The following is a 15,382-nucleotide window of genomic DNA, read 5'->3' on the forward strand; positions in this document are numbered from 1 at the left end:
ACGACTTCAAGCCCGTGAACGCGATCTACGCCGAGTTCTTCGGCGACCACAAGCCTGCGCGGTCGGCTGTCCAGGTCGCGAGGCTCCCGCTCGACGCGCTCTTCGAGATCGAGGCGATCGTCAGGTGTGTGCTATGTCGCTGCTCGAGGAGGTTGAGGTCGGGCTTTGCTCATCCGGTGTGGACCGTAGCGTTGCGTGAGCATCCCAAAAAAAGAAGAGAACAGGAAAGAGAAGCGGCGAGAAGAGAACGTCTGCAGGGACGTGTTCACATGTAGATCTAGGAAATGGTATCGCTTTGCTTGCAGGTTGCTTGTCTTGTCCGTCGCAGAGACCGCGCACACACAGTCAACCTCGTAGCCTACACATAGCCATAGCCCCGACGTGAGTGGCCAGATACGATCCCCGTGGTGCTCACCTTGCAATGCATTCCAGAAACGACAGGTTGACAACATCAGAGGCGTAGAACAAGGTGTCATGCGTGTCGGTCAAGCTGGCTTAATTTATGAGGCCTGCCGACTAGCGATTCCTGCGACTCTGCGCTCATGGTCTCAAGCTTCAATCCACATACAAGTACAGAATTCATATGATACATCATGGGTACATGCCAGTCGTGACTTCTCTCCGTGCCGTCCACCATGGTGGACGCGTATGCTGATATCGCATCCCATGGAATCACCCCTCTACCGGGAGGTCTCCCCGGAATAGTTCAGGATGTCTTGCAATCTGTAGAATGAGGGCTCATTAGGTCCCGCCCTACGCCGCCACAGCCAAGACTATGACAAGGAAAGTACTCACGAATGCCCGGACGCGCTTCCCGAACACATACATCGGCACGCTCGCGAGCCAGCACACCGCCTGACACGCGCCGAGGATGAGGAGCGAGACCTTGACGCCGCGGGAGAGGACCATCCCGTTCGCGAAGAACGTGGACGCGTAAAGGACCATGTTCTTCCCAAAGTTGCTGAGCGCGAATATGTGCAGCGCGTTCGCGCGGTGCGTGTCGAGCAGGTAGGTCACTGCGGCCGAGCCGGAGACGACCATGCTGAAGTTGAGCATGCTAGGTGCGTGACGCGCCAGGTCAGCTAGCAGCGAATGGGCGTAGATGACGGGAGGACGTACGTGATGCATGCGACGGCGCCGATCCAGGGCATGCGGTGGTCGTTCCCGACTGCCCAGCCGACGTACCCGAAGACCCCGAAGAGCATGCTGAGCATGAAGACGAGCCGGAACTCGGGCTCGTACATCCCGCGGTTGCGCTTCGACATCCAGACGACGCCCAAGTCGTTCAGGGGCCCGGTCACGGCCATGGCAAGTACGATGCCGACGATGCCGCCGAGATTTGTGAGGCCCTGTGGGATGGGGATGAAGGCGTCAGGACGGGATTGCGCGATCACAGATGAAGGGAAGGGAAGGCGCAGACGTACAATTTGTGCGGCGTTGAAGTTGTACTCGAGGGTGAAGATCGTCGAGGAGCAAAGGGGGACAAGACCTGTTACGCAGGTGAGCAGGTTGATGCTGCGTTGAATGGGGCCTGCCACTCACTTAGCCACACAGTCTGCATGCCATGCGAGAGGAAGAGGAACCACGTCTGTTCAGTGCATGCGTCAGCAAGCGGTTCCGGTACTGAAGACGAAGGTAGAGCGCGGCGTACCACGGGCGAAAGCAGGAACGGGAAGGGTCTCAAGAAGATCCTGAAGATGCTCTCGTCTGTAAACGATCCATGCCAGATCTTCAGCTGCGAGGGGTAGCTGGGCGGAGCCGGTAGCGGCGAAGAGCTGCGGTCCCCCATGCTCTCGACGTCCTCCGCCTCGGAGACTTCAGGCTTCTCCTTGTCCACGCTGCTCCGGTCGGTCTCTCGCTTCTTCGACATCCGGATGGCTTCTTGACGGTTGAATGTTGTCTGCACACGCCCTGTTAATCAGGGAGGAATTGTGCGCATAGGAGAGGAAGTACCTCGGGCACGAAGAAGAACACCCCAATAACCGTCATTCCAAGCGGGATGCTGACGAACCAGAAGCCGAACTCCCAGGATAAGTTTTGAATCACGTAGCTGCAGATGAGCGGACCTCTGCGCACGGACGAGACTCATGCGGTCAGCTACTCGAGCATATACGTGAGTCTCGGGCGAAGAGGCTTACAGAGTGATACCGGCCATGATCGAGAAGCTCCATATGACGGAGCGTGAGCCTCGCTCGTGAACACTTGTAGGAGCGTAAGTACATGAAGTGGTCGCAAACGTACCTGTGCGCGATAAGTGACTCACCAGTATATTTGCTCTAGTGTTGATGCGACGAGGCTGGTGACGGGTCCAGTCGGTCAGGTTAGGGAACGAGGGAGGTGTAGCGATTGGATGCACCTTTGCAAAGCAGACATACCGAAACCCTGGAAAAGGCGGGACGCTCGGATCGAGGCAAGGTTCGGGCTCAAGGCGCACCAGATACAGGAGATGAACATCTGGGTTTCACAACAGGTGCGAGATCGACTCCATCAGGAGAAATGCGCGGCCAACGGATAGCTTGTTGACTCACTAGGGACACAGAGACCAAGTACACGATGCGGTGTCCGAACTTCACAGCCAGCGCGTTCTGCGCCAGCCTACCAGACGGGGTAAGCACAAGCCGTCCCGGACAAGTTATATGAGGTGGAAACGTACATGAATATACCCAGGCCGAGGAGGATGAAGCCGAACGAGGACGTCACATTGTCGACCGAGACGTTGAACTGCTTCGCGAGCAGTACATAGCCCGGGCCCACCATTGGGGAGAGCGCGCCGTCAAGGCTGGCAGCGAATACTCTGCCAGGAAGTCAGACACGCATCCCGAATCCAAAGAACAGAAGATACGCACAGAGTCCAGAAACATGCTTCCTTCTTCCAGGAGGGCCAGTTCAGGCTATACGCAAGGGGTCGACGCGAATACTTGGGATACCCAGGGAGAACTAGAGGGACGATACTCACGGGTCGCGAGGGTCGTCGGATGGTTGGGGGATGAGAACGACGTGCGCATATTTCCCTGTTCCCCGTTTTAAGTCCTTCGCCTCGTCGATATTGACCTCGTGACCATGGACTATTCCTTGATCAGACAGCAGACCAGTCCCAGGAACCTTCTCCACGGAGTAGTCTTCTGCGGGAGAAGGTCAACACGAACCAAACTGACGCGAGACATGCAACTCGCCAAGTATCCCGAACGCCATGAGAATCGGCGGGAGGTTGCGAGCCTTGGGAAGTGAGGAAGTCCTTTATACAGAGCACACGCTTGACGATATATGACATCCTTGGCAGCTCATGGGACTTCTGACTTCAGAGGAAGCCCTGCGGAGCCGTTCCCCCTGTCAAGTGATCACCTCTAGTCGTAAACCAAGCAAGAACGAGAAGGTTACTCCCATGCTCCTGCGCGAGCCAATCATGGGACAGGCCAGAGAGGCGGTAGGGCATCCTCGGACGCTGTTTCATATAGAGCTGACCTGCTGGCGTGACGCACAGATATAGGATGCGCAGTCGGAAGCATTGAATTGGGAGGACCGAGGACCGCGTACCACGCACCGGCGGACACTTCAATATTCAATAGGGAGCGTGTCGACGGAGATATCGAGCCGATATCTTGACCTTCTGCGTCAGATATATTGGACCAGGCGCTAGGTAGAGGAAGTGGCCATACGCTACCCTTCGGAGAGGCGTCATTTGCCCGGAGTCCTGAAAGCCGTCAGGATCAGATGGCGAGAAAAAGAGGCGTATTCTGCAAGCTCAACTAGTCACAACGTAGACATCGTAGGAAACAATGGTACGAGGTAAAGTCTCAGACGCAATCACAAAACGGCATAACAACACCCTGATTCGGCAAAGGCACACCTATAATGGCTCATTCTCTAGTGATCAGCATCGATATTGACCACACAAGAAACACATACGTACTTGGTTCAAGCTGCCGTTGAGCACGGTTGAAGCTGTAAGAAGCGAGTCGGACCGCTTGCGGCGCGATCAACCTGTCCCTCAGGTGAGTTATTAGGTCGTGGGATGGCAAGACAAAACGGCGCAAAATGACCAGATCCGACCCAACAAGTCCGCGATGATGCGGCCGAACATAGAGTCCAGTGACAACTCTTGGGATGAGTTCGGGCGACAACGCTGATGTTGGACAGAGTCACCGGACAAGAGGAACGATGCATACCGATGGTGCATTCCAAGACAGTCGATATACGCTGCCTCCGTCTTCCGCGCGATGACACTGAATAAGACAGGTATAAGGGTGAAGCCCGATCGAGAAACAGCAGCGGCCGGCCCCATACCAGTACGGATCCTCCTGGCTGGAAGAGGTACTTCTTAAGCTCGACATGAAGCATGCTTCTGAGTGTGCCGAGGACCAGTTGATCCTTCTGTAGGGTGATATCCATGAGCCGCACTGATTATATGGCGACTGTAACGGAACACTGACCATCGGCACCCAATTCCAGGGTCTGGTACGCTTGGACTCTGCGCCTACCTGAGGCGGACTCAGTCACAGAGAAGGTGATGTATGCAACGGGCGTAGTCTACCTCATAGACGTCCAAACTCCGGTCCGTGCAGGCTAGATCCGCATCCGGAGACTGCTCAACGGACTCATCAGCTCAAGTAGGGAGAGCGTGAGCAGAGATTTACGTACCACTGAAGATACATCCCCACTCAGAACTGAAGGGCTGCATGGGGTCTCGTCGTCGGGAGGAGGAAGGTTATGGGGACCTGCGCCAGCCCGCATAATTGGCTGCAGCCACAGTGGCACTCTATTGTACCGCACCCTCATATACTGGAGGAAGATGCACTGGTCCTTGGGAATGGGCTCGATAGAACCGGCGTCATCGCGGGGACCGGAAACGCGGTAGGATGGGCCCCATTTGAAAGATAACACTGATTCAAATTCATGATCCCAGCCCACCAGACCGCGGAGCTGCTGCGCGCCGGATGGCATGGTCTCGCCTCTTCTGATCTCGAAGAGCCCACCGGGAGCGGCGCTTTCGAAAGCGGCCACCCCCCACGCAGAGACTTTCGTGAATCCGTTGACGAACACGATATCCGACAAGTCAAGATCAATATCCACCGTCTCGGCGTCATTCGCGAATTTGTGCCACGATCGTATAAAGCGCTTGATGTACTTGGCGACGACCTCGTTGCAAACGAGCCTTGTCTTGTCGCCGGTTCCTTGAAGCATCAGCAGCGCTCCAGATTTTCTGTTGCATCTAAATGTCACCCCAGTCTCGGCTGCGGGCGACGAATGGCTAGGGGACATGGATATGAGGGCCTTGTACGGACGTGCAATTCGAGATCATACTACGCACGTCTGGCTTTCATCGTTCGCCCCTCCATTGGTCGATGCAACAACCAATCCTCGGCTGAGGATCATTTTCTGTGTAACGGCGTCGATATGCGTTGAGATAGTATTCGGAGGAGGTTCAAAGCGAACAAAGTCGGGTGGAACTCCGTGGGGTTGGTTATCAGTCGGGGCCCGCATCGTGTTGAATAGCAGGCAAAATCGGCCTTGAGAGATGTAGCCAACATCCCCTAAGCACACCTCACCAAACGGTGGTTCAGGCTCGGGAACCCATAATGGAAATCCTAGCCCGAGACCATAAAGGCTGCGCATATAGATATCGTAAGGTGCTCTCAACCGGTCTAGGAACGACATGTAGGAGGTACAGCAGTGGGGTATAAGGGCAAACTGACTTGAGAACAGGACAAGATAAGTACTGGGTGAGTACAGGACCCCAGAAACTGTCATATGAAGCTATTGCAACGAAGCGCACGGTATCCAGAAAGCCGACTTCCATCGATGGCACATCAGGTTTGAGCGGTGTACTCGGAGTCACCGTTCCCAGCGCGCAGTACGGTACTCGGAGGATTGTTCCAATCGTGGTGACAATCTGTTTCGAGCATGCACGTTTTACGGCCTAGATAATAGTAGATTGCCCATAGCGTGGTCACGAGGAGGTCAGAAGACGCGGAAAGGCCCAGGAATACGGTTCCAGTGGACAACATGCACCTGAGCGCAGCTCACACGCATGCTTCTTTCTATCGATGGTGCTACGTTAACTGTACTCTGAGGCCAATCGAAGAACGCGATTACAGGGTCATGGATCAAGCAGATTCGCACTTACGCTCGGTATCAGTAATCCTGCGGTTGCGGCTGGTTCAAGTCGTGGTGGGTTACGATATGGCAAGTCTCGTATTTCCCAGTATGTTCCGGTTGCAGGCACAGTACTGACACAGAAGGCGGTGAGTATACTATCTTTTCAAACGCCCGAAATTGTATGTTGACATCTGATTGATCTCGTGGTTCCATACTGTCTGATGAAATACTTACCTGTATCGCGAGAAGAAACACTTTTGCAGTTCCTGCCCCGAAGCCGCGATCCCCGCGCCCCTTGTGAGTATCGCCGCTACCCTCAACCACCTCCCTCGCCTTCCTTAAACACTCGTGTTGAAGAAGGCGCGCCGTCGTCGCGGAATAGCCGGGGATGACGTGCGATCTAGAGTTTCAGTCAGTCACTTCGCAGCTTCTGTGGCAAGCGACACGTTGGCTTACAAACGCTCGCACGCGCTTCCCGAAAATGTACATCGGAATGGACGCAAGCCAACAGAACGCCTGGCACGCCCCGAGGATGAGGAGGGACACCTTGACGCCCCGATCGAGGATCATGCCGTTTGCGAAGAAGGTCGAGCCATAGAGGACCATATTCTTCGCGAAATTGGTCACGGCAAGGATGTGGAGTGCGTTTTCGCGATGGGTGTCCAGGAGGTAAGTAACCGCGGCGGAGCCCGAAACGACCATGCTGAAGTTGAGCATGCTGTCCGTGAGAGGTCAGGCCAGCTCGACATGGGTGCGACCTCGAAGACGAGAGACCTACGTGATACACGCCACCGCTCCGATCCAGGGCATGTGGTGATCGTTCCCGACTGCCCAGCCGACGTACCCGAACACACCGAAGAGCATGCTGATCATGAAGACCAGGCGGAACTCAGGCTCGTATATCCCGCGGTTGCGCTTCGATATCCACACCACACCCCAGTCGTTCAGCGGACCGGTGACCAGCATTGCCAACACGATGCCGACGATTCCTCCAAGGTTCGTCAGACCCTATGTGAAACGGTCAGCTCGCTGTAGACGGTCCTTGAGACCAATTGTAGACGGAAGGTGCATACTATCTGCGCCGCGTTGAAGTTGTACTCCAGGGTGAAGATGGTAGCCGAGCACAAGGGAACTAGACCTGTACCATATCGTCAGATTGACGCTTCTGCGGTAGTAAAGTGGTCGCCTCACTGAGCCACACAGTCTGCATGCCATACGTGAGGAAGACAAACCACGTCTGTCTGCAGTGTCAATGTCTGTGGATGAGTTTGAGTGCGAGGGGAAGACATACCACTGGCGAGAGAATGAACGGGAGCGGTCTCAAGAATATCTTCCACAGCCTCTCATCCGAGTACGTTCCATGCCAGATCTTGAGCCCGGACATGTAACTTGCCGGCGATTGTGCAGGATCCCGCTCGACAGCAACAACATCCGCGTCGGACAACGACTTCTCCATGCTAGACTTGTCCAAGGTCGGCGCCCTGGACGTAGGGAGCGTTGTCTCCCGGACGAACATCGTCTAATATCATCGTCAATTAACATATATCAACTGTACGGGAATGAACCCGACGCACCTCAGGGACAAAGAAAAACACCATAACAGTGGCAATACCAAGGGCGATGCTGACGAACCAGAACCCGAACTCCCACGTCAAGTTTTGGATTACATAACTGCAGAGCAGAGGTCCTCTACGGAACGAAGGGTCAGGCGTGCATCCGCCAACGAGGTTTACGAAGTGAACTCACAGAGTGATACCGGCCATGATTGCGAAGTTCCATATAACAGATCGCGACCCTCGTTCATGAACGCTGTGGTACGATCAGTATACTTTTCCTGGTATCCATGAGGTATACTTACTAGTATATCTGCTCTAGGCTTGAGGGAACGAGACTACATTGCGCGTCAGGACTCAACCTTCATGATATGATCGAAGTGTCTCCGGGAACGCACGCTTGTAACGCAGACATGCCGCAGCCCTGGAAGAACCGAGATGCACGGATTGAGGCCAGGCTCGGACTCGCAGCGCACCAGATGCAAGAGATGAACATCTGCGCTCAAGAAGAAATAAGGCGGGCATGGGAATTTTCTAAGCAGAGTTCTACTCACCAAGAACGTGGAGACCAAATACACAATGCGATGCCCGAACTTCACAGCCAGCGCATTCTGTACTATCCTGTGCATGTCGGATAAGCCACACGGATGACGGTAGGGTTGAGGCTCGAGACGCACGCACATGCATATGCCGAGCCCCAGGAGCAGAATGCCGAACGAAGACGTGACGTCGTCCACGGAGACGTTGAACTGCTTTGACAGCAACACGTAACCTGCGCTCACCAACGGGGAAAGCGCACCGGTAAGGCTGGTGCCGAAGGATCTAGGGGAGGATGTTCAGGAATCCTCGCCGAGGGAAGTCAACCGACAACTCCGTACAGAGTCCAGAAGCATGCTTCTTTCTTCCAAGATGGCCAATTCAAGCTGTTGATCGCGACGGTTGGCAGTCACACTCACGCGGGACGTTCAACATGCGGACGGACGTACGGATCTCGAGGGTCGTCTGACGGCTGCGGGATGAGGATTACGTGCGCGTACCTCCCGGTACCGTGTTTCAAGTCCTTCGCCTCGTTGATGTTGACCTCTTGTCCCCTTACGACTCCGTGGTCAGAAAGCAACCCTGTCCCAGGGACGTTCTCCAAGGAACGGTCTTCTGCATTACCAAGGGCGTACGGCGTGAATAACTGCAAACACAGCACGAAGTTTGCACTCACCGAGTATCCCAAAGACCATAGTCGATCGCGAATCCACTAGGACACTAGAAGGACATGAGCACAGACCCTTATATATGGTAACGGGTCCCGAGCTCTCACGCATCGCAGCTATGCTTGTCCGCCGTTCGGTGGCTCATGGGACTTCTGGCTCAGGAAGAAGCGAGGCGCTTAACATCAACTGACCACCCCCACCCCTTGGAACGATCAGGATAGAGAAACTTGCTCCCATGAATGCGCATCATGGGAAGCGTCGAAGATACAGAAGGTGCGATCGCCAAGGCCAGCGAATGGGAAGATGGCAAGACTCCGGGGCTTGCAGAATAGAACAGTTTTCGGAGGTAGTACCTCGGAGCGTATGCCAAAGTTTCGGTTACTCGCACGTTACTCTAGCACTCGTGTATGTAGGCCGCATATGCACACTGAACTGTCGACTGGTATTATCTGGGGTTGTTAATAAGGAACCTTGTGATCGTCTCTTAATGCGAAGACTCACCTGTCTTGCAGAGTCGGGTCTATCTGATGTCTGGTACGTGACAATGACACGGGACGGAGATGCTGGCGACCACCGGAAATGTCTTCGTGCATAGCCAGGGGTGGTTAGAATCAGGGGTTTCATATACTCGGTACCGAAGAACAGGAGTGCGTGTTTCGGCATAGCAGCGGTGCTACTATGTACTCATCCTGACGCTCGGTCGCCTCGAGTATCAGTGCGAGATCTTGAAGATAAATTTACATACTTTCGGGGCCGAGTACGACTGGAACGGGCGCAGTCTCTCCCTTAGTCCATTCGCTGCGGCTGCTAGTGCGTATGAAATGACCATCGTCGTGTACAGTCGAATTCCCCATAACCCATACCTATCGGTAGGAGGGTAAAAGTATGGGTTATCGGAGACTATGGGCTATGGGAAAGGGACCAAATAGGCGCTTGTCGAGCGCACACATATTTTAGGAGAAGCGTCCAATGAATCCTTTACATTGCCTACCTACTGACGACAGAAAAAGTCTGTGATGGAAGTGTCAACCATTCCCTTCCGTGCGTCCAAACGCATCTGGCGTGAGAAGCTCGCGAGGATGTCCTCCAGCTTTCTACTAACTTCTCCAACCATGCAACAGCCTCCCTTTTGTTCCAAAGTAAGCTCGGCCAGTGCGGCATCGTGGTTCGGAGCGCACGACAAAACATCGAGTGCATAGCGTTCATCGACAAGGTTGGCATCATGGTCGAGCCAGGCTTCGTCCTCGGGGGTGAGAGTTTCTTTCTTTGCAAGACTGGCCTCGAGACAAGCTTTCCTGGATGCGACTTGCTTCTCAAGAAGGCTGAGCGCCTTACGCAACTCGGTGAGACGATCCGATGGCATCACGGAAGCAGTGGAAGGCAGCGGGGAAGCAGCACAAGTGTCGCGCCGGGACGTAACAAGCAACACGGAGGCAGAGATCAGCCATAATTGGAGTATTGAGACACATTATGTAATATAATCATGGGTTACAATGACCCCATAGAGCTATGGGTTATGGGATAACAGAGATGTATGGGTTATCACCACTGTCCCGACTCGGGGAGGCCTGAAAACTATGTGGTATCGGAGAGTATGGGTTATCAGGGGGTATGGGTTATGGGGAATTCGACTGTAGTGACAAGATCGACACGTACCGCTTCGCATCGCGCAGGTGCAGAAACGCGGTTTCAAACGTTTCGGCCAGGGGCAGGTCCCCGAGGCTATATCTGGCGTGGGTGATGAGGGATGCAATTGCAGACGTGAGCTGCGTGTGTCATCGTCAATCTCCTCAGAGGACGCCGGCGTACGCACGGCGAGAAGCCGAGCGCTCGGGAAGCGCCCCCCGAAGATCTGCGATGCTCGCTGCATCTGCAGTGCTGTATGTCGTAGTAGTCATGATATTATGACTTTAAGTATGAGGCAATGGCCATGGTGCGTGAGTCTGGACGAACATGAGTCTGCGAGTCTTTTGCACAGTATATAAGACTAGGTGTGCTCCTCGTCAGCCCAACACAATCCGCACACCACTCAAATTCCGAGACTCACCGCTCACCATCCTCACTCGCACTACTCGCACCCGAAACATGTCGACCACCAACATTGCCCAAGTCACCTCCTGGGGCTCCCCGCCCGCATACACCGCTGTTCCCGCTCCTCCCTCACCCCTCCCGGAATCCGGTGTCGTCCAGATCCGCGTCCTCGCAACTGGCGTGCACCAGCTCGTCCGCTCTCGCGCCGCCAGGAAGCACTACACGTCCGGGCCACTCCCGCACGTCGTCGGTGTTGATGGCGTCGGAACCACCATCCCAGAGGGCAAACTCGTCTACTTCATCACTCTCCGGACGGGCGGAGGCTCCTTCGCCGAGGTCGTCAACGTCCCGAAGTCCTATGTCTTCGACCTCCCCGACGGCGCCAAACCCGAGGCCGTCGCCGCGATGGTCAACCCGGCGATGTCGAGCTGGATGGCGCTCAAGACGCGAGTCGACATGACGCAGCTCCCGAAGGAGGGCTGGACCGCGCTCATCGTCGGGGCGACGAGCGCGAGCGGAGTCATCGCGGCCGCCACGGCACGCAAGCTCGGCGCGACCAGGGTCATCGGCGTTGCGCGCAACGCTACCAAGCTCGCCGCCGTCCCGAACATCGACGTGCAGGTCATCATCGGGGACCCCGTCACCTCCACCGACTTCTCCCAACTGGGCGAAGTCGACGTGATCCTCGACTACCTCTATGGGCCGCTCGTCGCGCACCTTCTTTCCACCCTCCCGCGCCAACGCCGCCCGCTGCAGTATGTCCAGATTGGCACGGTTACGGGTCCCGACATGGCGCTCCCCGGAGCTGCGCTCAGGAGCAAGAACCTGACCATCCGCGGGGCTGGTCCAGGAGCATGGGGCTTTGATGAGCTCAACAGTGAGCTCCCGGAGATGTTGTCCTTCGTGGTTGAGGCTCCGCCGCCGAAGTTGAGGGTGGAGAAGCTGAAGGATATCGAGAAGGCGTGGGGTGTTAAGGAGAACGACGGGGAGAGGCTTGTGTTCACGCCTTGAGACATGCGCATATACCTGCTCTGTAACTTCTGAATTCCGATGATGTACAATGTACCGACCGTGTTCCCAGATATTTAAGCTTCTATGACAACACCTTCAGTGCCCTTGTCTCAGTGTCTTGTATATCAGGTTTCTGCGAGTGACTCCAAGAGGACATGACAAGACATCGATATCTCGAAGTTCAAGTTGTTCAAAAGATGTCCAGGCAAAGCGTAGAGCAGTACTCGTGCCGGTGGCGAACGTCGAACGGTCAAGAAGGTCGAACTCGAGCGCGCGTCGCGTTCTCCAGCGGGCGCCTGCCATGCACACTGAGACTCGCTTGTGGCGGCGACAACAACTCTTTGTTCCAACCCTCATCGACATCGTCCACGCTCTCCGTCACTTTCCCGTCCCGCGACTGGTCTGTTATATGATTGCGCAGGATGCAAGCCATTGAAGATAGCTTGAAGTCCTTGCTCGCGACGCTACCCGCGCGTCCGCTCGAGAAGCAGCTTCTGGACGAGCTTGTGGAACGTACACTGTCGCAGACGCAAGCCAACGCGAACCCGGAGAGCTGGAAGAACAGATGGGAGTACGTGCTGAGGAAGGAGGTTTTTGACTTGGCTGTGAGTAACACCCGGCTGACGCACAATATGAACGGACTAACTGGCGTGCAGGCTACGGAGGGGAAAGCCCTCAAAGACCCAACGACGAACTACTACGAGCAACTCAATGACATGCTCGACATCATCCTCACATTTACAGAACACGGTGCGTCTCCATGCCTATACTGACGTCTATCTCAGCCTCTGTAGAAACAGCGATTAAACCCCGCGTGGTCGGGACCGGCTCATTGCGGGATGCGTTTCGGCCATGTTTCACGTTCTTTCTCAATGGGTCCAAGATACTTATGTAGGATGCCAGTGAGCCGACGGTCCATCGTAGGTGAATGTGATATGTTCTGTCAAGCGGCCTACAAGCATGTCGGAGGCGGTATCGCACCGTTGAACGTTGAACGATGAGTGGTGATGACCCAAACTACCGAGAGAGCACTCACCAATCTATCGTGTTTCACAACGACCAGCCATGTCGAAGTCATGGAGCAGACCAAATACCCCCTCCGAACGCGCCGGTGCGCACCTCCGCACGATCTTCAGAGTCTGCGCCGTCACGATTTCGTCACGATCCCCAAGTAGCAGTCTGCATGTGCGAGTCTGCGGGTCCGTGAACAACGAAGGAGTTTCTCGAGCCAATAGGATATTGCCGTCGCTGATGTCGCGATGCACGATGCCGATGGACGCAAGCCATTCAATAGCTGTGGACCTGCATGAGTGGTATTCAGAATTCGGTAGGGCTGGATCGCTGTACGTACCTCTGAACATGTCAATGATCGCACGCACGACTTCTCCAACGTGGACGTATTGCCCCAGGGTTCGTTTGAATAATGACACAGATATGGTCTCTTGGTACTCTGTGACATCGACACCTCGATCTGACTGTTCACGGGACACACGGATTCTCTCCCCGTACGACACGCTGAATTACGATCAGCTTCTGAAAGGACGGAGCAAGAGTACTGCAACGAACAAGTCTGGAAGGAGGAGATACTTAGCGCCATCCTCGTCTGCCCTCCGCTTGATGCGGCCTACAATATCGAGCTTGTACGCCTCGGTAGCGACGTCGGCGTGGCTCATCTTGAGTGCGTACGGTCCGACGTAGACACGATCGTCCTTGCTGACAAGTTGCCGGTGCTCATCGCATATATTCGGGTCGTCGCCGGACGCTTCCTTGTATGCGCACCATACCCGTGTCTGCCTTCCTGTAACACTGCTTGAGCCGTAGACGAGGTAGTCCAGATAGTACCGCTGCTTGATCTGCGGTCCACCGCTAGGGTTGCCCAAGGGAACAGTGAAGAAGGTAGCCTCTCGGAAGCGATAGGATCTCGGGGTACAGGAGGGCTCGTTGCCAGAGGGTGCTTGATCTTTCGAACGTTCCTCTTCAAGAGAGGCCGTGGACGCCATATCTTCAGGCTGTACGACATGCTGCGAGGACGCGCGCTGTGTCGATGTTGCAGCTTGGACCTTGTTGTCCGACAGCCCAGAAGTCCGGATCGCCGCTCCGAACTCAAAGGCCGGATGTAACCCCAGATGCTGGTCATCAGCCACGATGAGGCCCAGCGCAAGCGAAACAGCCTCCAGAACGCCCACAGCGGTGCACGTCTCCAGGACCTGCAACTCGATACCAACAGGATCTCCCCTAAGAAATGAAATGGACTTCTCCGTGAACGCCAGACCGAGCGTGTATCGCAAAAACGGCTGTGCAGCTCTCTGTTGCTGCATACTGAGGATGGCTTCGTCGATCGCTGCACCGATGTCCTTGGGTACGTAAGCCCCCGTGATGAGGACGCCAGGCCAGCACGCGTAAGAGATGTCCTGTCGTTCTCCAGCAAGGAGGTCGTGTGCTTCACTGGGCGGGAGCGATGTATCGGGGCGCAACTCCGACCGTAACGTTGCGAAGAGAGCCTCGAGCTCTGTCCGTAAGCCTTGCAGATCTGAGGCATTGGGGCAGAATCCTGAGTCAAGAAGTTCTGGGGAAGCCGCGTCGAGCTTCCCAGCATATTTCAGAACGTCAGGGAAGAGATCTTGGGTACGTCGGAGCGGCGAGAGACAGTCTCGAAGATCCTGTACATGATGATGGTCTGTGTCCGTGTCCGGGTAGACGGCCGGGAAGGCCGCGGTCGGGAGGGCAAACATACCCGGCCGGGGACATTTTTCTTTCAGCTCCTCGTTAGCAGAGAGAGGAAACGGCTGGGCAGGCTGTGTAGGGACGGCGAAGCGCATCTTAGGGGCGAGCACATCCCGGAAGCGAGGGTCGACAGCACGGGCAAAGATGTAAGCCATGAAACCGACGACATTGAGGAAGTTCGCGGCGTCTGCAGCAGAATCGGTCCGGAGGTCATTCTGCCACGACCATTCGTAGCGGGTGTTCAACTTCACGATCCCCTCAGCCATCCCCGAGGGGAAGTCCGCTGGGTGATTGCGAGTCGAGACGCCGAGCGCAGCTGCAGAGCAAAGGGAAGGCCATTCATGTTCGACGATCGTCTTGCGTTCGTCGTCCTTGTCGACCACCGTCACGACTCCATGGAACAGGAGGAACAGGAGGATGCGAGCGGCGAGGGTGGGAGGGACGGTGTCTCCGAATACTCTGTGGACCAGTCGATCGGAGACTGCCTGGAGCAACAGCAATGTTAGCCTCTAGAAGTTTGCGCAAATCCAGCTGTACTCACTGTACGCATCTGGACGGCGCGATATGCTGTCGTAGCGGGATGTGAGACCTATAACGGTCTATGCTCTAGATCAGCAAACCATGCGAATTTGATGCAAATTACAGTTCTAGTGTCGTGGATCCGAAAGAACTGGACCTCGGCTTCATGCAGATGCTGGTCGATAATCAACCTGTAATAATTGCTTGTTGGGCAAGTCGGCGTTTACTATCGGCCCGCCCGGC

The 15,382-nt window shown here is 55.4% G+C and overlaps 7 protein-coding genes across 7 annotated transcripts; 2 read left to right on the plus strand and 5 right to left on the minus strand.

The window, feature by feature from the left end:
• Positions 1-574: 574 nt before the first annotated feature.
• L226DRAFT_42024 (MFS general substrate transporter) lies at positions 575-3,453 on the minus strand. Its single transcript, XM_067674592.1, has 15 exons — positions 3,174-3,453; positions 2,957-3,122; positions 2,847-2,891; positions 2,654-2,794; positions 2,529-2,595; positions 2,357-2,454; positions 2,264-2,296; positions 2,139-2,201; positions 1,954-2,068; positions 1,652-1,900; positions 1,543-1,588; positions 1,425-1,489; positions 1,120-1,349; positions 796-1,057; positions 575-723 (listed from the first exon to the last, which is right to left on the minus strand). The coding sequence occupies exons 1-15, from the start codon at positions 3,190-3,192 to the stop codon at positions 673-675; spliced, it is 1,650 nt and encodes a 549-aa protein (XP_067543505.1). The 5' UTR covers positions 3,193-3,453; the 3' UTR covers positions 575-672.
• Positions 3,454-3,541: 88 nt separating this feature from the next.
• On the minus strand, positions 3,542-5,662 carry L226DRAFT_529054 (uncharacterized protein). Its single transcript, XM_067679516.1, has 9 exons — positions 5,309-5,662; positions 4,639-5,248; positions 4,532-4,582; positions 4,431-4,478; positions 4,285-4,371; positions 4,167-4,223; positions 3,748-3,981; positions 3,657-3,691; positions 3,542-3,598 (listed from the first exon to the last, which is right to left on the minus strand). Exons 1-7 carry the CDS (start codon positions 5,653-5,655, stop codon positions 3,916-3,918), a joined length of 1,266 nt encoding a protein of 421 aa, XP_067543506.1. The 5' UTR covers positions 5,656-5,662; the 3' UTR covers positions 3,542-3,598; positions 3,657-3,691; positions 3,748-3,915.
• A 603-nt stretch (positions 5,663-6,265) lies between these two features.
• Positions 6,266-8,975, minus strand: L226DRAFT_498145 (MFS general substrate transporter). Its single transcript, XM_067677652.1, has 16 exons — positions 8,962-8,975; positions 8,863-8,906; positions 8,636-8,801; positions 8,528-8,572; positions 8,331-8,471; positions 8,204-8,270; positions 8,048-8,145; positions 7,955-7,987; positions 7,843-7,905; positions 7,671-7,785; positions 7,388-7,615; positions 7,288-7,333; positions 7,170-7,234; positions 6,875-7,104; positions 6,553-6,814; positions 6,266-6,496 (listed from the first exon to the last, which is right to left on the minus strand). The coding sequence occupies exons 2-16, from the start codon at positions 8,879-8,881 to the stop codon at positions 6,413-6,415; spliced, it is 1,662 nt and encodes a 553-aa protein (XP_067543507.1). The 5' UTR covers positions 8,882-8,906; positions 8,962-8,975; the 3' UTR covers positions 6,266-6,412.
• Positions 8,976-9,826: 851 nt separating this feature from the next.
• On the minus strand, positions 9,827-10,267 carry L226DRAFT_529056 (uncharacterized protein). The gene has a single exon (XM_067679517.1). It carries the CDS (start codon positions 10,215-10,217, stop codon positions 9,846-9,848), a length of 372 nt encoding a protein of 123 aa, XP_067543508.1. The 5' UTR covers positions 10,218-10,267; the 3' UTR covers positions 9,827-9,845.
• A 634-nt stretch (positions 10,268-10,901) lies between these two features.
• Positions 10,902-12,035, plus strand: L226DRAFT_529058 (NAD(P)-binding protein). Its single transcript, XM_067679518.1, has one exon. The coding sequence runs from the start codon at positions 10,940-10,942 to the stop codon at positions 11,894-11,896; it is 957 nt and encodes a 318-aa protein (XP_067543509.1). The 5' UTR covers positions 10,902-10,939; the 3' UTR covers positions 11,897-12,035.
• A 213-nt stretch (positions 12,036-12,248) lies between these two features.
• Positions 12,249-13,120, plus strand: L226DRAFT_529061 (uncharacterized protein). The gene is made up of 2 exons (XM_067679519.1): positions 12,249-12,501; positions 12,553-13,120. Exons 1-2 carry the CDS (start codon positions 12,319-12,321, stop codon positions 12,667-12,669), a joined length of 300 nt encoding a protein of 99 aa, XP_067543510.1. The 5' UTR covers positions 12,249-12,318; the 3' UTR covers positions 12,670-13,120.
• Positions 12,650-15,294, minus strand: L226DRAFT_529063 (uncharacterized protein). Its single transcript, XM_067679520.1, has 5 exons — positions 15,162-15,294; positions 13,463-15,105; positions 13,248-13,411; positions 12,933-13,190; positions 12,650-12,848 (listed from the first exon to the last, which is right to left on the minus strand). Exons 1-4 carry the CDS (start codon positions 15,168-15,170, stop codon positions 12,937-12,939), a joined length of 2,070 nt encoding a protein of 689 aa, XP_067543511.1. The 5' UTR covers positions 15,171-15,294; the 3' UTR covers positions 12,650-12,848; positions 12,933-12,936.
• Between the last annotated feature and the right edge of the window lie 88 nt (positions 15,295-15,382).

This window comes from Lentinus tigrinus (genome assembly GCF_003813185.1).
Source record: "Lentinus tigrinus ALCF2SS1-7 unplaced genomic scaffold L226scaffold_1, whole genome shotgun sequence".
NCBI lineage: Eukaryota > Fungi > Basidiomycota > Agaricomycetes > Polyporales > Polyporaceae > Lentinus > Lentinus tigrinus.